The sequence below is a fragment of the Acipenser ruthenus genome, chromosome 22 (genome assembly GCF_902713425.1).
Source record: "Acipenser ruthenus chromosome 22, fAciRut3.2 maternal haplotype, whole genome shotgun sequence".
NCBI classification, from domain to species: Eukaryota; Metazoa; Chordata; class Actinopteri; order Acipenseriformes; family Acipenseridae; genus Acipenser; species Acipenser ruthenus.
Genome location: NC_081210.1, coordinates 28,360,402 through 28,386,491, shown reverse-complemented (window position 1 = coordinate 28,386,491; position 26,090 = coordinate 28,360,402). Strand labels below are relative to the sequence as shown.

The window sequence follows — 26,090 nt, the reverse complement described above, 5'->3', positions numbered from 1 at the left end:
CGTGCACAATACATATATATATATATATATATATATATATATATATATATATATATATATATATATATATATATATTCTATACCACAAAACAAACAAATAACTTTTTTGTATTGCCAGATATACGCTGAAATACTGGAAAATACAGTATGTTCGTGAATATATATTAAGAATATCATTCAATATATTCGTAAAGATATATAATGAAAATTTGTTTTTTTTAGCTTTCCAAAAAAGGGACAAGCAACTGACAGAAACCCTTTGAGAAGTAAATAACAACCCCCAGTTCTCTTAAATATTCTTTGCAAAACCGAGATGTTTTTTCATTATTATTTCTCTAAGGAATTCTTTGGCTTCATAAACAACTGGAGAGAAAATGAATTTGGCAAGAGGAATTCGATTGCAAGCCATTTAAGTGCTATAAATCTGGGACACAACGTACTGTTCTTGTCTCAGGTTAGACCCGCAACAAACAGAAACTCACTGAAAATAAAGTGCAGAGAATCGGGGGTAATATAGTGTATGATGTAGTGAGGTTCTGGGTGTTCCATGTGCTGTGATTGTGATGCAGGTGTTTGGGCACGTCTGTTCACTGTGATGGCATGAACAAGAGTGATTCTGTGCTGGAATAAACTAGTCAGCCCGAGTTTACAAGGCAGACACATTGGCAGAGAGCCTACAGCAACTACCACCTGTCGCTCCATTCTACAGGTAAGGCTTACTTGATAGCCTTTAACAAAAACAAAGTTTCCCAACCTTTCGATAGCTTTATCATTTTCACACCCAGTTCAACTACACAATCCCCAGGGTCCCGGATTGAAATGAGAGCCACGCCATAATCAATATTAGGTCTAGCTCTGGCCACGCCATACAGATTGAATACAGGCTAGTATGAGAAACACAATTAGTACAGAAGGTAAAGGCAAAGGCTAGCAAGTTCACCTTGAATGCTGATGATAATGCAGAAAACATGAACTAGGGGGATGGGAATAAATCACTGAACTAACACACCAGTAAATGCTCAGTTAAACATGCTGTACAAAATGGAATCTGAAGTCCCTTGATTTGCATTATATAAAATATAATATATTATTCATGTTAAATGTACAACAGTCTTGTTATTATTATGATGATGATGATTAGTAATTTTTTTAAACTGGTATGGCCTTCACTTGCGCACGTCAAAACAAGCCGATGGGATTGAATAAATAAGCATTCCTCCACCCTTTGTCTGTAAGCAGCACTTAACTGAGTTTAGGCTAGGGTGATTGGATTCATGGCACCATGCATATTGCTCCTCTCTGCAATCCTGGCTGCTTGTGATTCCTTGCTCGTTCTCACACTGAACAAGTCTAGTGTCTGTGGTATCAGAGATGCCTTTTCCAAATGAAATGAAGATGAAAAGGAAATTAAACTGACCCATCCTATACACCGAGTGGCATTGCATTGTTAAAAATCCATACAAAGCCTCTAGAGGGCATCATGTTTAAACAACCACACTTCAATGAAGTGCGTTATGTTGATATATATATATATATATATATATATATATATATATATATATATATATATACACACATATGGAATGACTGATATATTAACAACATACATATCAACTACTTATATCAACAACAACAAGCCTAATGGTCACAGAAATGGAAATAATATAAAATGTGTTTTACACCCATGCATTAAGATGAACATACAAATGCTGGCTTGGCAACAAACAAACACACAAATAAACACACAGATAAAGCCCAGATCCACTCTTGTCAAAGCCCCCCGTCCCTACCATTTGCATTTGTAATAATTCTCATTTCATCAATGCAGGTCTGGGGGGAAGGGCTTGAGAAGAGCAGATCCATTCAATTAAAAATAAAAATAACGATACGCAGGGCAAACACTTGTATCATTTGTTGACCCTATACGTTTAAAAAACTCACTAATGTTGAACGCACCGAATCACCATTGTTAGCATATCTTTCATTGCATGCCCAAATCCAATAGCCTAACCGTGAACAGAAGTCTGTTGCATTTTAAATACACATGGAATATATTACAGTGCTTTCGTTCCTGCCCTGTTTAGATTTCTTTGTCCGCAGGTTGGTCTTGCAGTTGCGACGTTCTTGGAAGAGGCTCGTCCATCCTTCTTTAGTTTTACTGTCACAAGGAGATTCCCAGTTTGTCTTCAAAAAGTTTTATTATTATTATTATTTTTCTTTTTGTAAATATATTGCCACATTCATATTTCATGCATTTTACTGCATTGCTATTGCACCGGTCCAGAAAAAAAAAACAACATCCGACACCAACCCCCAGTAATTCTCTATCTCCCCCCTGGTCATACCTCTGCTCGCTTGCCAGCCTTACTGTTTGTGGGGGTCCTCGCTGCGGATGATCTTGTAGAAGATCCAGTAGAAAGTGTTAAAAATGAGGAAGGCGAGTGGGAAGCCCACACGGGACACTGTGTCGATCTTCTTGGCTCGCCCGATGAAGAGTTTACGCATCTCTTCCACGGTTTTCTCAGGAGGGGCGCTAGAGGGGGGGGCGTTGTTGTTGTTGCCCTTCATGGAGATCCCGTCCTTGGCCTGCAGACAGGCGGGGCCCATCCCATAGGCTGTGAAACTGAAGCGACCCTCCCCAGCTTCATCCTCCTGAAACACAGGCGAACATACAACCTGTTACAAACTCTAAATTAATTTACACTCATCATGGCCAACATACAAGGTGGGTCAACAGTTTCAAAAAAGCCACTTTTTCAATCCAAAAACAGAGGGCAGATGAAAGACTGACCAACATTTTTTTTTAGACATCAGTAAGTGATGTTTTATAGCATTACCTGCTTTATATTAATCTCATCAAAGAGTTTAATCAATGAAATACGATTATGCCAGTACCATTGCATAGTGGCTTAACAACTTAAGTCACAACTATCCTATATATGAAATCGCAAACAAACCGACCATTCGTAAAAACAGCATAAAAAAATCTAAACACTATAATACTCTTTCTCTTAAGATACATTGTACATTACTATATTCATAAATTATGACATCACAACCTTGAATAATCAGATATAAATATCAGTAATGACATCACCCTTCCAGAATGACCCTGGCTACCTGACTGGTGTTCAGATGTTAAACAAAAGTGCATTAACCATGTTCAACCAAAGCCAGCTGAGCTCCACTTCAGATCGCTGTGCAAGTTCTATTTGACATTGGCCTTCTTAATGGATGCTTTTCTCTTTGCTAGGGAGTGTATAAACAGTACTCTTTTTAATGGAGTTGTCCTGTTCCCAAACCTAGCAGGTACATTTTAAATCCTCTGTCCCTGCTCCTCTGATCACTCCTATGTCCTTTCTGTCCTTGCCTTCAAGCCTCTCCAGTCATAACTTGCATTGTGCTACTGTGGATGTGTACAGTGTACATTAACACAACGACAGTGAGAGAGTGAGAAGCAGAGAGAAGATATCTCCCAGAATACCACTGTTTTTCTAAAGATGTTTTACCCTCTTCATGTCCTTTAGTCGTAGCAGCTCTCCATTTATTACTGTTCTGGATGCTCTTCTTGGTGTGTGATTAATGTGCACCGCTCGCTATGTGATAGGAAGTTATTAAAGGGAGCGAAACCTTCTTGTTCATTTCTCTGCTCGCTGTCCTTTCATCCTCTAAATCTGATTCATTGCTTTTTCCAAATTAAAAAAGCCAGAATTAAGGCTGGATTTAATTCAGATTCCAGGATTTGAAAGTAAAGCATTGCCCTTCACGTTGTGGCGGGATGTAATTCATCGAGAGAGAGAGCATGCATCCTTTGAGGTGCGACATCGTGGACCTCTTAGCCCCTTCATCCATCAGATAGAGGTTAGCTACTGACTTTGGCTCTGGTATCTTTCACAGCACCGTTCAGATTAATGATCACGCTTTGAAGTTTCTCTCCAGCACAGTCCCTGTAACTAACAGCACAAACAACCAACATCTGAATTCTTTCAAGCTCATGTCAATGCATTTTGCTTGGCCAGTCCTGTACCATATTTGGAGCACATTTTACGTTGGAGTTACAAAACTAGCAGGAAATACCTTGCACGCTTTTAAGTAGTATTGCCTTTCTTAGCAGTTCAATTCTAGGTATTTGTTCAACCAGCAAACCTTCTCCATTAAATCTGGAAATGCCTTGCAAATACTGCATGTAAAAATCTGCCTGCATATGTACTAATGAGTGCAATGTTGATTTCTGTCCAGCAGGTGGTGTAAGAATCACTGCTGTTCTGTTCTGGCAAAAAAAAAGGAGCAGCACCCTCTTTAAGAAATAACAATGGGTTACAGTTGAATTAAAAAGCAAAGATCTGTCACAAACTATTATTTATGACTGACTGATAGCTTGTAAAAGCTGTTATCAGGGGCTGTTCCCTAGTGATGCAGAAAATATCGATAACTGTCAGAAAGGCTAACGTGAACATGTGTGGTGCAAGAGGCTGTTCTCTCTTTCATGGCCAATAGCTAAAGTGAGGGGCCTTTCTGTGCATCCGGATTAATTAAGGTGCCTTGGGAATGTGTGCAGAATCTGATAGCAGACGTATAGAAATGCAAGACTTTTGATTAAATGTGTTGGAATAGCTTATGGATTTTCCAGGCTTAGACAAGCATCTATACTGAATGACTTGCATTCGGTCCTGTCCCGACCTGTCTGTGTCCAGATCCCTTCGCTTTAGTTCAATCATAGATTGGGTTCAAAAATCTAACGTACGAGGCCAAACTCATTTCACTGCCAAGCACCTGACATTCCTTTTCTACGTAAATGTATTCTTTTGCATTGTCCATCAATTACTTTGCATCTGTAAAATAACACAATGGACAGAAAAAAAGATCCCATTCAAGCACATTTACATAGTTTTCTTCCCCTTATCCAGTTTGAATTGCCCTGGGAGGAGCTCTGCATAGAGCGTAGGAGGCACATGGAGACTGGAATGGAGCCGGGAGTGCTGGGTTACCTTGTGGTGTCGCCTGTTCCTGCGGAAACGCAGCAGCTCCTTGTGCTGCCGTGCGAGGAAGTTCACCGCAGCGTACTCCAGCAGGGCTGAGAACACGAACAGCAGACACACGGCCATCCAGATATCGATGGCCTTCACATAGGACACCTGCACCAAGAGTGAGGCATTGTTAAAAAGAAGAGCAGAGAATGCTGTTGCTTATACAGGTTTCAAGACTGATAGTGTTCCAGTGATGAACTCATTTACAGAGGTCCCGAGTTTCATCACTGAAATGCTGGTCCAGACTATAGCTGAGAACCCATCAATGTATGAAGTGATAATGACAAACGTCACCTGAACAGTGATCTTACAAATGCAATTTCTTTTGCGGGCTGTACAATGACTGTCGCAGGTCTGCAGGTTTTAATATCAATATGCATGTCACTTGGGTGGTTTGATTTAATCCCGCTGTGCAGACACTCTGCTTGGCACCACAGTGGAATCCTATCCCATGACAGCTGAACTGCACAGGCACCATGCTTCAGGCTATTCAATTTGTACTGCACACAAATCACCCAGGTATCAACAAACAAAATGCCCGACACACCTTTCCATCTTTCGCAAGCCACCCCACTACCTTTACAGAAATGACACAGGCTCAAACAACTTGGGCTGTACTTTTGAGTGCAAAATGAGTATAATAAAGCACAGAATGACATCAGTTGTATTTTGAGACACATGGCGCACCTTTGGCAGGGAGGTCCTGGCGCCTGAGCTCTGTGTGGTCATAGTGAGCACAGTGGTGATGCCCAGACCCACCCGGGCCGGCGCTGCGTCCATGTTGATCCAGAAGGAGACCCAGGACAGGATGACGATCAGCAAGCTGGGGATGTACATCTGGATCAGGTAGTAACCCATCTGCCTTTCCAGGTGGAAACGGGCCTCAATACAGGTAAACTTCCCTAAGAGGGACAGGCAGGGAGTACAGAGAGATATTATCTTGCAATTAGCGTGAGCAGATATCCAAAGCTCAGAACCGGCCGGGACACATACATTTAAAATAGCTTTTAAAACTTTCTTCTTTCAATACCATGGGTATATAACTATTGCACTATTAATAAATGTGTTTTCACATTAAATTAACAACCAAAAAAAACAAAAACATCTGACTGCTGCACAATCACTGCACCTTAACTGTATTTATTGCTATTTTAACCCTGAATATGTATCATTTTATATACTTTGAATGTAGTAATCTATATGAAACACATTATTGTATAACCATTGCTATAACTACTGATTGCCTATGTAATTCAGACCGGGACGGCTGGTCACCCTACTTCCAATACCACAGTAGATCATATAACACCTACATGAACATATGAAAGAGGACAGTAGGCAAACCCGTGGAGATAGATCACATTATTTAAAGTGTACCTTATTTCAGCATGCTGAATTAACACTGCCTACTGAACACCAGTACAGAAACCAGTTCAGATGACAAAGCATTATGCCTGATAAGACTGGGAGAGAGGACACTTTAACGCTCTTTCGAGGCTCAGTAAGAGTCAGCAGAGTGACCAGCACAGGCACAGGCTCCAAAGGAAGGAGCTGCACGCAGTGAAATGCAAAGAATATAGGAAAGCCTCGGCTACCCAAACTAATTAGGGGGTGGCAATCAAATTGGTTTGTTCAGATAATCAGATTATTAGTGCTACAGTGTTAATCTGACGTTGTCAATTCAGAGACCTCCAGAAATAATTAGAATGCACCTTCTGAGAACTGTACTGTATGCAGTTGTATATACCAGAGATATTGTGCGAGGGCTGGTTATCATGTTGTGCATACAAAATGTGCAGAGGCTTATACACAACAGGACAAGAGAGCATAGGTGTGTCTGTGAACTTAAATCAAACTTGAGATAATCAGGGTTGTACAGTAAATATCTTCAAAAAAAAAAAAAGAATAAAAAAACCAATGTATTAGAACATCAATTTTTGCTGACCGTTCCGATTGTTTTTGAAGAACCGCTATCTTATCAAGGTAGGAGAGTGGATTTCAGCAGGTACTGACCTGTGTTGTAGTGCTTGGTGCAGTACCGCAAGTCTTTCTCTTCTTTCAGGAGAAACTGAGGTAACGTTAGCCCATCAGCAATCTGCACGGCTCCCTTCTCATCCCACTCGAAGATGACGTCGTTCATGGTGTATCCGACTGGCACGGGGAGGCAGAGAGAGGGGCTAGTTAGTGTGGGCCTTTCACTTCTGACAGGAAACACTTCAGCATTAATGTCCTCCGCAGTGGTCATTACCTGTAAAATAACTGACCGCAGCACCAATTCGATGTCCCAAGCCGAACACAAGGGTACTTAATTATCTACAAGTAATGACCGCTGTGGGGGATATTAATGCTATTATAAACCATCAGTGGCATCTGGTGGTCAAAACAAATGGGGAGGCAGAAAAAAAGCAGAGGCCTTGGGGTCTCCCTTAAGCCACCAGCAGCAGAAGAATCGTATTATTCTATTCTGACTGATAACACTTTTCATATCTTCTAAACGTTTTGCCACCAGCCAGCAGAAAAACAGTAGTCCACCGTAATTTATTCTAATAAACTTACACACTGCCAACTTATGTTTAAAATACATCATTAATATAGCATTTAGATTTCAAGACCATGTCACTTTAACATACTTTGCATAAAATATTTTCTAAACAAAGTTGTGATGGCCACTATATTTAGACAATTTAAAGTATTATACTAGATGTTAGTGTCGAGAGTTTAAACTATGATAAAATACATTATTTAAAAAAAGGAAGATTTAAAACACAGTTCCTGGTTGAAAGAACTACCCAGAGCCAAAGCTTTCTTGATGCCGACTGCATAAAATAAAAAAATACAGTAATGACATGGTGAAATGATCAAGAAAAGCTCTCGTTCCACTAATTCCCAAGTGGATCTTGCAGCTGGTTGAAACTGCTCTGGAATGATTGCCCTCTTCATCATGCTGTCTTTCTGAGATCTGTACATCCATCTCAGTACAATGGAAGATACAAATACCCTGCCGCTGCTGAAAGATAATGGGCTCGGCTACTCACAGCTCTCCAGCTGCATGATGCAGGTCTGCACATCCATGGGGAAATTCTTCAGGTCCATGGGACAAGCAAGGATTAGGGTTATCCTATCAACAACAAAACAATCCGATAAGAAGGTGTGGCCTTTATAAAACACTGGGTCAATTCACTGAGATTAGAACCAGAACTATAGCCTGCTAAAATGTACCATGCTTGGAATAATGGTATGATTCATTTACTAAACACTGAACAACTTCTGCTTTATCAAAATGTGGAAACCATGTATCAACTCTTTAAATTAAAAGTGACATACTCAATTGCAAACACTTTGTAATTATACAATTTAGGCTCTATATTAGTATGACATACATCTTATTATATATGCATGCACAACTTCATTATAAACTTCACCATAGTTTGGGATTTTTTAGACTTTGCTATATTTTGTGACTATGTCACAGCACCATTTATAAGGGATGACTGAATAGCATTTGATTTGCACATTTCAAATACAGAACTTTGCTGTTATATAAGCATGTACATTGTTGTTTGTGTGTGTGTTTAAATGAGGAAAATAAATGGTTTAAAAAATAAGGTATGAGGCCTTTTTATTTCTGTAGCTAGGCAAAAACATGATATGGCATAAAGGAGTTTCATAGACTTCTGTATATATATAAATAATGCAACACATATTGGTTTTACACAAACCAGACCCAAATGCAAAAGCCGTGCTCATTTCACTGACCACGGTTTCCAAGTTCAAGACTGGCTGCTTACTGATGGAGCGTTGAGCTGTCCCTTGTAGCTGCCAGCATTTTACAAGTTTCCATTAATTCAGCAATATCAAACAACATGGGGCCTTACTCTTTCTTCTGTTTTTAAACAGGAGATAATTATAAGGTTAATAGGGTAATATGGGTGTTCACATACTGGAGATTGATAATGTGGGAAATGTAAAATGCGTGAAACTCTTCTCTCCTTATTAGCACCTAGGAGATTTGCAGAGATAAGTGTCTTATGCATTCCTATCCTGCAGATGAATTTAGTCTCATATCAACCCCTGAAGTTAGTTTAAGACAGACTTAAATCTTACAATACTCCCCTCCAAACTCAATTTCTGATGAATACGGGGGACTATGGATAGCCTTGATTCAGTGTGTAAAACTTCACAGCTGTCAGATTTGAATCTGTGCACTTTTGCACTTAAAAGACTTTCCTAACAGCACAGAGTTGATTCCAAGTGAGGCAAACACATTTATCAGTATCCAATAGTGTTCTCATGCTTCACTGGAATAGCTAGTTAAACTTCAGTCCCAGGTCTTATAAAAAAAAAAAAAAACGCAGTAGGAAGGACCAAAATTTACCATTTCATTATTTGGATACTAAGTTATCATGTTTGCAGCTTCCTGTTTTTGTCTAAAACTTTACTGCATGCACTTCATTGAAGGGCTCCTATTGTACTTTCTTATCTTCATTCTGTATTAAATAAATAAAAAAAATCTTCATAGCTAAAGGTCCCCTGAAGACGACTTTAGTTTCTGCCTGGCTCCTTGTTGATGGGAGTTTACTGCATCGTGATATTAGAGCCATTGATTCTCTCTTGAAAAATCGAAAAATCCTTAAAAACTCACTCTGAATGTTAATGTGACCCAGTGATTTGCTGCGCTTCTTTTCAATAACTGTCATGTGCTGTATTGGAAACAGAGCGGAGTCCAGGCTCGCTACTCAGCAATCAATGCGACAAATTTTGACACAATTAGGAATGATGCGTCTTAAAAAAAGATTTATGGCTTTAAAAAATGTAAATATTGTTCCTAGTGGTAGCGGTAGGGGCAGTGTTTTAGGACTCCACTTATAAATGAATTTAATAAATGTAATTGTAATTGAGATCAGGAAAGCCAACACTTTTAAGTCTACATAGCTGGAATGAACAGAACCTCCAGCTCTTTAATGTTGAACTTTTTTTAACGGGAACCACCCTGGGAAGCCTTGATTGGCATGAAGAGCGCTCACTAATTTGTATTTTATACCACGGTGAAAGCATGGCAAAGTATAGAGAAAACACACAGTAAATACACAGTACATAAAACCATGGCAGCAGCAACAGCAGTAGCTGTAGTGTGTTGAGAAAGGGTCTAAACTTGGGCTCCCCTTTGTCTGTCAACTCACCTGATGCTGTATAGCACGTTTCCGTTTTTAAAAATCCGAAGCAGCTTGTTGTCAGTGGTCACCTCATGGAAATTGGCTCCCTTCTCATTGGCAAAAAACAAATCTGGTTTCCAAATGGAGTCCAACATAGAAGGGTCCAGATCCAGAGAGCCATCTGGGTATTCGCTGTAGGCTAACCGCGGGTCATTCCACTCCTGTCTCAGGAAAATATTGACTCTGTAATCCTGAAATCATGGGTAGAAACAGCGGGTGAGTACAGTGAAATGGGACAATGCCTACTTTCACAGGGATGTTTCACTGCAATGACCTACAGTACATAGTAGCACTAGTTCTGGGGATTTTGGAAAGAGTTAAAAAGCAGATAAAAAGCAGATAGAATCAGCTTCAGTGTATTTAGAAGTATCTTTAGTTTTGGAGCTGTTGAAGAAGACACTAAAAGTCTGCAGGAAATGATGGAGGAGTCGATCAGTTATACTCATCAATATCTGGAAAAATCTTTTTTTTTCTTTAGATACAGAGTTAAAGACCTATATATATATAAAAAGCTTAATTAATGCAATTCAAGCTGAGGGCCAGAACTGCTCCCGACTGCTAAGGATTTGAAAAGTTTGCTGCTGTTTTTTTTTTTGACTGGAGAGACTAACTCTGGTGACGAATGACAGGGCTGCTAATGTTCTTGCTCAGAGTTTGGGATATATGCTTTGGCTCTCCCCCTCCCTGGGGGAACAGAAAGACCAGCAAACTAATTAAATAGCTGTTTTCTGCTCTCCTGGGCCTCATACCTTTAAAACAGGGTAAACAATTAGGATAACAAGAGGCCGGGGGGATTACTTGATCCCAATAGTGCCATGAAGCTGTAGCATCTCTGCTTGCTAAAACATCAACAGTGCTTCCCGATAGCCTCATAAACTGAGGATTTATAGATTTCCTTTGCTTTTTCTTTTTTTTATCATGTTCTGTAGTTCAGGAGAGCGGTAGTAACTGGGATCAATTGCACAGGATGATCGGGGGTAAAAGAGTGGAAAATGTTGCATTTGTTGTGCATGAACTCAATTTGCAGGCTGCAGTATTTTTTAAAGCGCTTTACTCATGTGTAGCATGAAGTGGATATGTGTTTGCCATGTTCCTTGACTGTCTCCACTTTATTTCCCTGTCCCATTTCTGATACAATTGTGTACTTACATATATCATGCAAAAAGATGTACACATTAAGTAAATTGTAACTATGCATAATAACACTGTAATTATGTGTCAGTACACATGTGTTTACTATGTAACTACTATGTAAATACTCAGATAAAGTGTTATATTTAGAAACAATACTTGAGTGTTAGTGCTCACTTAAGGATGCTTTTTCAATGCAAGAAACCATTACCTTAGTACACTCAAATCACCAATTCCGAATAAAAGTAATTAAGAAATGTTTGTATGAAATCAATTGTGCCCTGGGAGAGTCTAGCATTTTCAGGCTTGTTCCAAACTTGATTTGATCTAAATAACCACTGATCAGTAAAGCGTGTATATATTATTACATTCATCTAAAATGCTAAAGTAAAACAGTTAAAAGTGAATTGCAATAGTGTGTTATTATCTAGAACTATCTATAACTGTTAATGACATATGTAATAACCTGTTTATAGCTGGAATATTTAATTAGTCATTCAGTTATCCAAAGTGTCTTACAGAGACTGTAAGTGACTCTGCAGCTGTTGCTGCAGAGTCACTTACAATAGGACCTTGGTTTTACATCTCATCGGAAGGACGGAGCACAAGGAGGTTAAGTGACTAGCTCAGGGTCACACACAGTGTGTCAGTGGCTGAACTGGGATTTAAACCAAATATAACCATTAATGGTATTATAACGCATACTTAAATTAACGTTATACCAACTTGACTACAGAGGTCAAGCCTTTATTACCACCACCAGAGGGTTATATACAGGATACATGTTGAGCTTGGATTTCAACCCAGAATCTCAGTGCTGCATTAGCACCAAGTGCAATGGCTTTCTGCATGTGATAATGTTTTCATTGAACTCACCATAGTGGTTTCAGCTATGGAGCCAAAACTGTTGATAAAGATGTTGCATGTGACATTTACTGGAGGTCCTATAAAAAAATAGAGAAAGAAAAATTATATATATATATATATATATATATATATATATATATATATATATATATATACACACACACACACACACACACACACACACAGAGCTAATTTAGCAAATAAATATTCTTCTCCAGAACTAAAGTGCTTTGTGAACATTACCAAGAGAAATAACCTGATATTGATGTTAGAATATTGATTTTTTTTCTTCATATAAAACAATCTTCTGAAATTGCCCTGTATCACTTTTGATATTTTAATATCCCTTTATTGTGTTATTCTTCTCAAAGTTTTAGTTTTGTATTTAAAAATATAATTTTTTTTTTCATGACAGGGGAGTCAGTAGATGTTTTAAAATGCATTTTAAGGTTAAAGCTGAATTTTCTTCTCGACTTCAAGAACACTTCATTGGTATGTTGCCTGGCTTTTGTTTTATTCTTTTGCTCTTTGGTGGTTTAAAGCTTTGAGTTACAACCACAGAGAAAACCTTTCAGCTTACCCAACTAAAAACAGGGCGAACTCAGTTTGGTCTGGGACATGGAAACAAACACTGAAAACACATATATCAAAATGCAACAAAAAATGTAGGACAACTGCAAAAAGAACATGACCCATTTTACTCAACTGCTGATTTTGCTGCCTCAGCAGAATAATGAATCTTCCATCGATTTCTATGAAAGTGTTTGTGGCAAAGCAGAAGCCCTGCACGTATAAATAGTGTGTGTGTGTGTGTGTGTGTGTGTGTGTGTGTGTGTGTGTGCGCGTGTGCGCGTGTGGTTTTGGGTATTGGGTTTAAATAAAGATTAATTCATTTGTCAGAATGGCCACATGTATATAAAGGAAGCAAAACCCTTTTTTAGAGGAGGAGTTTAGTGTGAGTTTGTGAACTGTGTGGTGTATCGTGTGGTGTAACTGTCTGTGCTGTTGTTTCTTTGTTTGATTTGAGTTTTGTTAATTAAAGTGTGCTTTGCGTGTAAAACTGCAGCTTTCTGCCTCTGGGTCTCTTTCCTGTCGGTAAGCAGCCTTGGTCGTGACTCTATCCTGCCACAGAGTTATATAACCCCTGAGACACAGAAAGAAGAATGCAGGGCTGTTGTTTGCAAAGCAGTAGGATGGGTAGAAATGGCCTGAATTTCATTAATGTGGTCAGACTATCTATTCAGACACATCTGTTGCAAAAATCATGTGCAATAACATTGCTTAGTTTTGTTGTCTTGATAAAAGCCTCCAAATACAAGCGGGGAAAACTTGAAATCTATTTCCACAGGCTGATTTGTTGATTTCATTTTTAAGCTGTTTTCTTTTCTGAAGGAGCCGAGGTGTATTAATTTAATAATTTGTCATTTTCTGACATTCTCTGTAACGAGTGGCGCAAAACATAGGGGGAAACGATTGCTTGGCCGGCCACTGCAGCTCGATTCACATTTTCACATTATAAAAATCCTGGGCTCATTAACTACAGTCGCATGGTGACTCAGCGCACCCAAGTACTGCCCTTTAGTGTGTCTGCGTGCCACTGTCTCGGGCCAGGGAGTGGAGCCCGACAGAGAACCTAAAGCAATTCAGAATAGCAATTATTTTTCTTTTCTTTTTTACTCAATACTAGTGTAGGACATGCTAGCAGATCGGTTAAGACTTCTGATTTTTTAAAATTTACAAATAAAACACACACACACACCGACACATACACACACACACACACACACACACACACAGTCACACACACACACACACGCACGCACGCACGCACGCGCACACACACACACACCGACACATACACACACACACACACACACACACAGTCACACACACACACACACGCACGCACGCACGCACGCGCACACACACACACACACACACACACACACACACACACGGTACAAGCTCCAAGTCTCCTGATACTCTTCTCTTTATTATTTGGATCTGTTATGTTTATGATCTAATATCCAACTGGCAACCGGCACATTGTGAAGTGGAAATGGATTTATTGTGAAACAGAGGGCTCTAGATATGCCCTGAGAGGGAAAATGTCGTTGATGTTAATCAGAAATTAAATCATATTGAATACAATTGCAATGCAGCAGAATTCAGCATGACTTATAATGGTTCTCAAGCATTAAATATTGAAACCATTCTCCTCTATATCTGTAGGCCGCTGCCAATGCCATTTCTCCTTTTTATTGCACTGATAAATATTCTGTGCATGGATGGAAAAGTTAAATTAATTCTACACACACAAATACGTTGGTCAGAATACATATAGCAAGTTTTAACCCACATTGAATTGGCCTCAGCTGAGCCCTGGAATATGTGCTCTCCTAAGAGAGCTTTGTTTAGTCCATGACTGGACAGAGACAGCCTGAGATCTGATTTGTAATATTAACTCTACTGGGCTCTGATGGCTGGAACAAGCATCCTAAAGACTATGCAGTCATGAGACCTTTGATCATTGCTGGCCTGGGGGTGATTTCTTGATCTCTTGCAAAGTCATCTTATCAATAAATAGGTTGAAATGAAACCTGTAGCCTGAAGGTGTATGGCACACATAATATCATTTCACTCCTCTTGTTAACCTGCTGTCCCTCGTCAGCAGCTACAACCATTCAACACGAGGAAGAGAGAAGGGGTGAACATCGAGTGAATTGGAAACTCCATCTGCCTAACAAACGTTTTATTTGGAACCTGGAAGGTATATAAACCATGGCACAGAGAAGACCATAAGACTAGGGACCACAATTGACTTGTTAAATGTTAAATGATGAGAGATTTTTTGAACATTATCATTATCATGAATCAAATACAAAAAAAGCAGATTCACCTGCGCTTGGTTTATTCAATTCATTTGTAGTTTTCCTTAAACACTCTTGTACCAGCTTAAAAGTAACTGTGTTGGGCCATGAGGGGACAAAAGAGCAAGACAGAAGAAAAAAGAAAACAGGACCCTGACTCCAGATCAACCTCCCACGAGTATGCACACTAGCAAGAAATAAATGCTAGGGCAGCTTCAAGCACGGGGGCCAGCTGTTCAGGTGCATCTGCTGCAGAGCAGGTAAAAAACGCTAATGCTGCTGTTCTCTAACACCTGTCAAAATGAAAGCACTTTAAAAATGCAAGGGAGGTGTATATGCAGTTGTGAGGTACACAGATTTAAAAAAGTCATAAACTGGGAATACATTTTCTAATGGCTGAGCTTTAAAAAGGTGTCAGATTACTGCATTAAAAAGCCATACGCACGATAAGGTTAGTGGCAGCACCAAAATTCAAATTTAACCCCAGGGGTTGTTACAAGGATGTAATCTGTTGACGCGTTCTGGCGTTACTCAAATTAAAACAGAGTCCACAATACTAAACAGCCAGGTTAGCATTCTTCTTTTTACAATGCTCAACCTCCACTACTTTTGAGGTTGATAAAAAAGTCCTATCAAAACACTGTTCAGGGGTCAGTAACCTCGATTATACCTTTAGGGATTATAATAACTGTAAATACAACAGCAGCACGGTAAGCCTTTGCAGCCGTACACTGCACTGATATAATGCTCATGTCAGCATATAATGCCTGCACATTTAATAGGTGCATATATGCTGTAACTAATAACCTTCCAGTTTGGTAAGCCACAGTCTACTCTAATACAATGTGCAGTACAAGGACAGGGTCATTTCTGTTCATGGTCCATGTCTAGAGGTAGTGGGGAATGACTAACAAACACCTAGGGGAAAGAACCAAGACATGAAGTGAAATCTTGTGTTGTTTCATTGAATGTGTATTTCTTCTTGCCTAGTTCTTCTTCCCAACAGCAAGGAACAAGTCAAGATGGATTCTGAAGTCCACCTGAGCTGTTTCTTAATGCTGTAAATGTGGAGCATGCTGGTTTGTTAAACAGGTAGCTCAGGGTTAATCAGAATACACGTGAGTTTAGAGTGGACTCACGATTCACTCAGGATTCAATAAAGCCCACTCACCAAAACATTTCCAAATTTGTTCCATTTAATTACTTAATGAAGATCCCAGGGGAAGATAAACAACTGCTATTCTGTGACTCAGAAGCTGCTCGGCCAAACAAAACATGACGATGAAGAAGACAGGATGTTGGGAAGATGATGAGATGAGAGTAGGGTGTTTCCAGGATGAGTACGATGGGGGTGATGGAGAGACGACCCATTTTTTTGCGAGTAGGGTTACCTGAAAGAAATGAATTCACATTTATTATACAGTTCAGGTGGGGTTTTTCAATGATTGAGATATTGGCTGGGGAAAGAACTGTAGTGAGGGATTTACAATAAAGACACTGGTTCATTTTGATTCACTGAAAGCCTGGTTGCTGTGTTAGGTGATGGCACTTTCAAGGAAAGCCTGTAATGAACTCCCCTATGAATTATTCATCTTTCCTCACAAATTTTGAGAAAGTGACCCAATTTAAGTACATTGGTGGCGTTGTGTATATTGATAATTAATGCTATCCAGTCTGGTTAGCTTGTGTTCATTAAAAACAATGAAACATCTCCCTAGTACCGGTGGGAGATACAAGCTGCACACATTTTATTTTTAACACTGGTTTAGAATGGGGGATATAGACTAATAAACAACGTGTCGTATAACCAGATAGTATATCAGTTGGTTTGGCATGAACGCAGTGGGAAGCAGTTTGGCTTACAGAAATGTTCCTGTTATATCTGAATGTTTAATGACAACTTTTCAGGGTAGAATCACAACACTAATCCATCAAGACTACATAATAGCATTTTAATAGCATTTTCCCATTCTTTTTTCATGGGCATCTGAAAAGACTGGAGGCTGCATTTGCATTAGCGGAGGATTTATTCAAATTTAAGCCACAGAAAATGATTCTCTAGCACATGTGCATGTTGAAAACTTCAGCAACTGGGCTTATGTAATGAGAGCTGGAGAGACACCATACCAAATGCAAATTCCTGATAATATGGCATTGTTGCTGTACTGAGACAATTGCATGGGCTGTGGCAATAGTATTGGGTAGAATTTTGCATTGGCCAGTTCTTACTGTTGAAATCTGCTGATACTGTTAAAATATCCCAGTGCTAATGTACGAGTACACTTTAAATACAGTTTTAGGTTCTCTTTTGGTTGTATTGTTATGGTTGGGTGTTGGTTGACTGGCCTCTTTAGATTCATCTAAGATTCAGATTGGGTGATTAAATGCAGATGCAACCCCTTGTTGTCAGTTCATTGCATTCATCTATAGTTAGGTATGTTCACTGACATACAGCTATGGCCAAAAGCTTTGCATCACCCTATAGAATTAACAAATGTTGCTTCATCAAGTCGAATGAAACGTACTGAATAATGGTATGTTAACATATTGAATTACACACTGCTTTGTACTTTTCCATATACTTAACGAAAAACTGAATACATAAATACTGTACTACTATTATGGCTTCCAGTAGACATTTGCAATATCATTTTATATATACTGTATATATATATATATATATATATATATATATATATATATATATATATATATATATTATTGAAGATTATTTGATTATGTTGTCTGTAAATGCATGAAAATACAAATACCAGGATTTGCTAAAAATTGCAATTGATCAAAATTTAATTCCTGTAAAAAAAAAAAAAAAAAGGTTTTCTTATCTCCTCACATCTTAACTGTTTAACTTTCACATGTTTTCTTGCAATGAGAGCATGGTGTCCTTCCAAAACACCTACTGGAGCCTCAAATCTAAAAACTAGTTCACTAGACTCAGGGGAATATTTGATTTCAATGATAAAAACAATATGAGGGGAAATCGCCTTCTGCTTGCTGGTGCCAAAGGAAGGGACTAGATGACCTGGCATGATGCAAACTTTAACATGTTAAAGAAGCTGATATAATATCCTAAACTATCATCTTTAAAATGTGTCATTAAAAAAATATATATATATGTGCCTGTAGAGGTTGAAAAAAGGACCAGTGTTTGACCCTTGATAGATTCAAACGCACAAATAAATGCAGTTGTTATTTCAAAGAAAGAATACTGAATGTGTAGGTAATCGATTATTAAATTATGAAAAGTCATATAGCCTTTATGATTAAGTTCAGCTGAGTAAGTCTTACATAAACACGTTTTTCTTTTTTTTCGTGCATCTATTTTATAATTGGAATTTCTATCCATGTACGGTTAAGTTATTTGATGATCAAAATCTCGTAACACTGTACCGGTGTCCCAGAACAACATGATGTCCTGTTTAAGTTATTTTTATAAATACACGAGTGGAGAAGATCAATGATCTAGAAACAAGCAAATAAATAAAACCCAAAAGCGCTCAGTATACTGCAGTGCACTTTATATTTACAAATGAAATGGTAGTAAATCCATCGCTGTCATTCATTGTGTCAGCTTCAGAACAACTTCACATTGTGAAAGAAAGACACCAAAAAAAAAACTAAAAAAACTAAAAACCAGCCCGCAACAGTAATGTTTTCATGGAACGTTCTGAAGAAACTGTCAGTGGCAGTGCTTTTCAATCTGGTGCTAATGTGCATTGACAAGGTTAGAGAAGGAGAGCCTAACTGTTGCAGCTCCAGTCCATGTATGACCACGGGCTGGTTTAAAGGGAACCTGGCAGACCGTGCAAGGGAAAAGAGTACCATTGAAAACCCCAATCAGCATTATCTACTTTATCAGCTCATTGTTGTATTCTTTTTAAAAGAATGATCTTCTACCCCAAATAAAATAAGTCATATTTATTGAAGTAGCATTAAATACTAATGAGATTGCAGAAGCCCGGACTGCAGTGTGAGTACAGACTGAACCCCCCCACCCCCCCCCAAACCTATTGCTACACGTGTAGCAATAGGGGGCGCAGTGTTTGGAGGTCTGGCTGCAGCCCTGTTTGGTACCTGGAGGTGCTTGTGGAGTTATTCCTACCTTTGAAATTGGGTCTGATTCTTGCATCATAGCCTGACACTTTGCCCATGAGGTTGTCCAAAAACTCAGAGGGGGACATGGGGGTAGTGGGTTTACGAGCTGCTGCTTCCTTTGATGCTGCCAAACTGCAAATAAAAAAGAGAAAAATAAAATATTTTTAATATATATATATATATATATATATATATATATATATATATATATATATATATATTATATATTGATATATAAACTTGCCATTTACTGTACCATGCTTTCCACAAAAGCATTTCTAATTGTTAACCATGCATTGCAAGTACACATGTATTTACTAAGTCAGTACTATGTAAATACACAGTAATTCGAGACACTTCATGTATAGTGTTACCAGCTAATGTACAGTAGGTTCACAGGCACCAGTGTTTGTCCGTCACCCATGCGGCTCTGTCGATACTTCAACTGGCCCAATACAGACCAACTGGAATCCCAATTAAAGGCATGGTAAAGTATCTATATTTCAATACATGTCAATATCAGGAGAGGTTTCCTTATAAAAGTGACCAAACCTTTATGGGTTATTTTTATTTTTCTGTATAAAAAAATGATGCAGCTTAAAGTGAAAAAAAAACAAACAAACACATGTGACAATTTAAGTTATCAGTTCAAGTGTGATATGTCATTTCATGGTGGACACAGAGCGTATGTCTCACTGTGTGAAGGTATAAGTCCCCGGACAGTATGTATGGTACCTTTCAAAGTGGAATCCTGTTAGCTCCTATTACAATCACAGCCCTTCAGATAAAAGAAGACCAATGTAAGCATTCCTCATGAGGATTTACACTCAACACACCCTTCCCTTCTGCTTCTTTGAAGAATACAAAAAGAAAGTTCTCAGTGCTTCCAGCACATGCACTGATTTTTTTTAATTTTCTTTACTATTTTAAATTAACAACAATCTATTGGACAGAACCCTTCTGCCTTTGGAGCAAGAAAGAATACCAGTATATGACAATATCATTTGAATGATACAATTACAGGGGAAAGCTTAATGCTTTAAAACACTTGCTATAGTTTACTGCTATTGATAATGTTCATAAACAAATGATGCATCAAAACATTTATAGCAGCATTATTAATTATGTATGACCATGTTTATAGATGCACTATTAAATATTTAATATGGATCCTTAACTAAAGTGTTACAGATGATTTTATCTCACAAAGCCACTTTGCAGCTTAGAACTTGGTTTCAGGAGACTAGATTTCAGGCCACTGCATGGCACACCAGGGGAGACTTGGAGTTTGATACAGGAAAGTTGAGAGGAATAGTTCGAAAGAATGTTGTGTGTTTGATGTCTCTTTATTTAACAGATATAATTCAGAATTTTTGTTCTTCATATTGTATCATAGGTAGATTTGTTTATACTTAAATATGAATTCAAAACAATACACAAACAAATAAATACATAAATCAATCAATAAAAAGCCTTTTTTAAACTTTCAAACTCTGTCGTGTTCTATGCATGGGATGACATCACTGAACAGAATGCTCAGTAATGGAGTTTTGACAAATCTTTAACCGTTTCAACGATTGGTTTCTCATATGTGATTTATAAAGGCTAGACTATGAAGGGATCATCAGTAATACACTGATTTATTTGTACAATAATCTGTCTTTGTCTCCACTGATCAATAATGTACTCTCATTTAGCAGATTCTAAGAATGTACTTGCCTACAACTGATTGTAATGGAGAAGATATATTGTTTTTTCCCCCAATACTCATTCATTGCAATTGCATATTGTACAGTAGTTCTGTGTTTTCTCAACACAGCCCATTGATACAAAAGTGTGTGCACACACACAGCATGTGTTTCCAGTTGATATTCGATGTGCTGTTGTGTAGTTTATGGTAGAGATGATTTGTTAGAAGGATTCTGTCATGCAATCCAGTCACAATATAATAGACTTGCTGTACATTGCACAACGGTGAGTTTGTTATGCAAATTACATCACTGACTTGCATTCTGTAATATATAAATCAGTTTAAAGGACATACTAGTTTGAATCATACCACATGAAGTAATTAGGTACTAAAAAGCTGCAGCATTTTTTTTAATCTATAGTATTGCATATTCCAAAGTGAAATAAAAACACAAGTAAAGCAACAACTGGAACCACTGGTGTATGGCATCTTGAACAGGGTAGCAAGAATACTCAAGTCATTGACTTACAGACAGACAGACAGTGATCAAACCCAGCGAGGTCAAGCCCACTGAAACAAGCAGGTGATTCTATTTGGAATGTTTGATGTGATCTCCTTTTTTGTTTTCCTTGATTTTCACAGTAAATGCATCATATGAAAAATGCATGGCATCTTATCAAAATAGGCACAGTACTGTAATTACATTTCATGATTTGTTAAGCAACACATTGCATCAATTATTGAAAACGTTGGGTAAGAATGACAATGAACCATTGATGGCCCCAATGTGTTTTTGTAAGAAGAATCCTATTCCTTGCGAGTGGGGGTGATGTGTGTTTTTAATAGACTCCTTTGTTTTTTTACTGAATGCTTATCAGTAGCAGTAAAATGGATGACAAAGCCAGTTTCTATAGAATGGCCACACTGACCTCTCAGGCTCTCTGAGAAGTTTGAGATGTGCAGTGAGCATCACTGTGGCTCATGGTGCAGCGAATAAGGATGTATTTTTGAACTTTTCTTTTTGCTATGCTTTATTTTATGTTGTCAGAACTTGACACAACCAATTGGAGTTCCACTCTCCACGAATACACAGGTCTTGATACCACACTAAGAAATCAGGTCATTTTTTCTGCTAGAGTTTTATTCAAAATAAATATTTTGTTTTCTTTTTTTTTAATATAAATACATGGCAACAATTGCCCACAACTTTGCAATAGCGGTCCATATGCAATATTAAATTCAGAAGTATTGATTCTCCCGGACCTGATAGTTAGGCATGTAAACACTATGCATTTGTTTTGGATTCAAAGCAATCAACTCCAAATGGATTGATTTCTTGAGCAAGTAAACATAGTAAATGAGACAAGCATTAAGACTGGTCATGTGATTCAAGGAGCAGGGATACCTGCTGAAAAGACACGTGTGCAACATTGTTACATTCTGGCAACTTTTTACACTTATACCTTTAAAGTCTGGTTCAAAGTTATTTTCAAAATGGCTACTCTAGTGCACTGATAGTGTATTATTGCCCACATTGTCAAACAGGTAATACATGGAAAAGAAAAGTCAGAGCACTTGCAATTACTATATTTATTTATTTATTTTGGGGGGGGGGGGGGGGGGGTTAAATCGCTCTTCCTGCAATGATTTACAGGACAGATCTCAAACCCCAGTGCACTAGAGCAGGCATTTTGAAAAGGGCTTTGTAGCAGGCTTTAAAGTTTTAAGTGTACAAAGTTGTCAGGATGTTAACAATAAACATAAAGATTACAGGTACATTGGAGCAACACGTGGGGACGTGTAACACTATATTTTTCGTAACTCTTACTCTTTAAGATCTTTTTCATTTTTTATATGTAATTATTATGGGTCTAACCATAATTTTAACCACTACTGCGCATGTGCCTCTTTGGCTAGTATCCCATGATTCCCTTTCCCATCAAGGTCGAACCACTTTCCTCTATTGCAGCCTCTTGTACTTTTCTAACTTTGTCCTTACTCTATTAGGAAAGCATGTCTGCCAGGCCTGTATTGTTTCCATGACAGCGCCTGGAGCCAATGAAAGGCCCAGAGTGGAATCACCAAGCCTCCCAGGACCAATCAGTGGCAGACCTGAAACCATTTTGAAAGCCATCCAACAAGTAAACTGTTTGGAGTGTCTAGGTAGTATCTGGGTAGTATCTGGGGTATCTGTAATATGCTCTTAATCACAAGGGGAATAAAAAGAGACATTTTAAACCCTAATCTAGTGAGTTTTAATTCTATCATTCTTTAATCTCTCAAGTAACAGAAAGCAATAAGGAGAATGCCAGCACAGCTAATAGACAGGTTTAAGGGTTGAAGGGTCCTTTTTGCGTCTGAGTATATCTCATCGTAATAATCATCTCTACAGGGTTACCAAGCACATGCACTTTCCACACACACACACGCACATGCACACGCACACGCACACGCACACACACACGCACACACACACGCACACACACATAAATATAAATACTATCTGGGCACGACTAAATGTAACTGTGCAGTTATGATTCAACAAGCATTGAATGTGGAAACCATCGTTCACCTGATTCCAGGGGTGTTGCTGTTAACTAGTCCACAGCATGGTCTGGTAGCATGTGACCTAGTCTTAAAATATCATTAGGGAACGTACTCAGCTGTTAATCTGCCCATTGTCTTTGTCTCTTGTTGGTGCTCCTGGGTTAATTGTGAGATAAGCGATTCATTAATTAAACTGCTCTCCTCAAAATGATCTGAGTCAAGTGTTTTCAAATAGTTGTGTGGGTGTTTCAGCAGCCAAGCACACTTTTTGATTAAAATGGCAGTGTTAGCATGAAAATTCTTCTTCTTCTTCTTCTTCTTCTTCTTCTTCTTCTTCTTCTTCTTCTTCTTCTTATTATTATTATTATTATTATTTTAGTAGTAGTAGTAGTAGTAGTAGTAGTTGTGGTATTGCAGTAAATGAATCACAAGATAATAATGTATCTAGGCTGTTCAAAACAAACAATGAACAAAGGTATTTTGAGGGATGTAAAGCTAATAAAAATGAAGAAAATCTGTAGATAAACTCCAATCCTATTCAAGACTTTAACATCCTGAATATAATAAATAAATAATGATGATTTTTCACCTTAGCAAGTGGCAACTTCATTTCCACAGCCATCACAAACAAACTGTTTCACTATGTATACAGTTCATTGAGTTAGATAGGGTTTATTGTTACAAATTATATACACAAGTATAGCATGTCTGTGTCTAATAAATCTTCATACTACAAATAATGAAATAGAATATAATGTTTCATGAGGGAATATTCAAGATACATTAGCAGTTTGTATACAATCTGTATGCACCAGCTGCATTCCCATTGACAGTGTGATCAATGTCTGGTTATAAATCTGCATTCAAAATGAGGTCCGGGCCAAAATGGATTGGAGGGGAGATTTCAATTAGGGCAAATTGTGCAGTGTTCAGCACTGAGAACTTAGACGGTGCAATATCCTGATCCAACTTCATTAACTAAACGGTGCGGTCAGAATAAGAAATAATGACTGACAACTCAAATTTAAGCAAAATAACAATGATTGATTAAATGCAACAGGGCAGGACTCCACTGACTATATATATATATATATATATATATATATATATATATATATATATATATATATATATAGACACACACACACACACACACACACACACACACACAGTCTTCTATATTTTATTAAAAATATATACAAATGGTAAGCAGTGCATACATAACTACATGGCTGTTATCTAGAAGATTTGACACAGGCACGTTACAATTGAAATTGAGGGTCTGGCCTCAGAGCCTAGGACAAGCAAAGTCAAGTACTGCATCCTGATTATGTGATTCAGGGTAGGACTCTGTATATTCACAACACAAAGAATATAAATCACAATGCATTGCTTTCGTTACAAGAAAAAAACATACAATAAGCATTTAAATTTAATTTTTCATAGCTGATCTCTGCATTCCTCAAATTACCAGATATATAAAAACAGAAGATTAAGGCATTGTATATTTTTTTAATAATAATAATAATAATAATAATAATAATAATAATAATAATAATAATAATAATAATAATAATCTTAAAACAATATTGGTAACTTTATTAAGAGATGTAGGAATGAGTGTCCTCCTGATGAGTATCATTGTAGCTGCTAACCCATTTACTGTCTGGTTTATACCCTAAGCCCTGAACCATAATGTAAAATGCCCTGGTACGACCATATGCCTTGAAATGTTCAAACATGCACATTTGCTAAGTTGTGAATCAAGTCTATCGTCTGTACAAAACAGATTTCATTAAACACAGTATGCTCAACCTGCATCAATAGAAATGCATAACGTTTTCACTTATACTGGTGAATTGATCAATGAGTCTGATTGCAGTGCAGTACTCCATAACAAGCTATCTATATACTCAATGAACTTAAATGCAAAAACAAGACACAACACCCTTCATGATAAAAACAAATGACCATTGCGGTGAAAGCACCACCGACACTTTGCTGAATATTAAATTATAACACGTTGCTATTGATAGTGAGGGTTGATAAAGCATTACTTTTGTCCATGGTAAAACATTCTCCACCACTAGTTTTCGCTGTTTGCTCAAACTCAGCCAAGCTAAGAAATTCAGCACTGCAGTCAGAATCTAAATCAACTAATTACAGTCCTAGTGCAGAACAAACCGTAAAGACAGTAATTAACTATTTTAATGGATATTCACGTCAGCAATACATAGCCAGGGGAAGAGAAACATTATTAGATGCTGGTTAAATAGCAACACCATTTTCTCGACATTTTGTTAGGATAAATTATTATTATTAAAGCATTCTTTAAACGCTTGGAGAATGTGCTCAGCATTATTATTATTATTATTATTATTATTATTATTATTATTATTATTATTATTATTATTATTATTATTATTATTATTTTCATGCATTTTGCTAACACGAACTTGACAGTTAAGTAAGACTTACCTGAAAAATAATATTGTCTCCCACAGGTAGATCCCAAGTGCGTTTAGCCGGTACATTTTTGCCAGTTCTTGGAAGAACCAAAAGGGTTGCTGTGCGCACTGACTAGAGGAACTCCTGTGTGGATATCGTTCTTCCAGGGTGAGCAAATCTCCTG

The 26,090-nt window shown here is 37.9% G+C and overlaps 1 protein-coding gene across 1 annotated transcript; it reads right to left on the bottom strand.

Annotated features, from left to right (window-relative positions):
- Window positions 1–79: 79 nt before the first annotated feature.
- On the bottom strand, window positions 80–26,090 carry LOC117431026 (glycine receptor subunit alphaZ1). The gene is made up of 9 exons (XM_058996396.1): window positions 25,937–26,090; window positions 19,229–19,353; window positions 12,248–12,315; window positions 10,208–10,431; window positions 8,063–8,145; window positions 7,041–7,178; window positions 5,715–5,929; window positions 4,989–5,135; window positions 80–2,652 (listed from the first exon to the last, which is right to left on the bottom strand). Exons 1-9 carry the CDS (start codon window positions 25,990–25,992, stop codon window positions 2,365–2,367), a joined length of 1,344 nt encoding a protein of 447 aa, XP_058852379.1. The 5' UTR covers window positions 25,993–26,090; the 3' UTR covers window positions 80–2,364.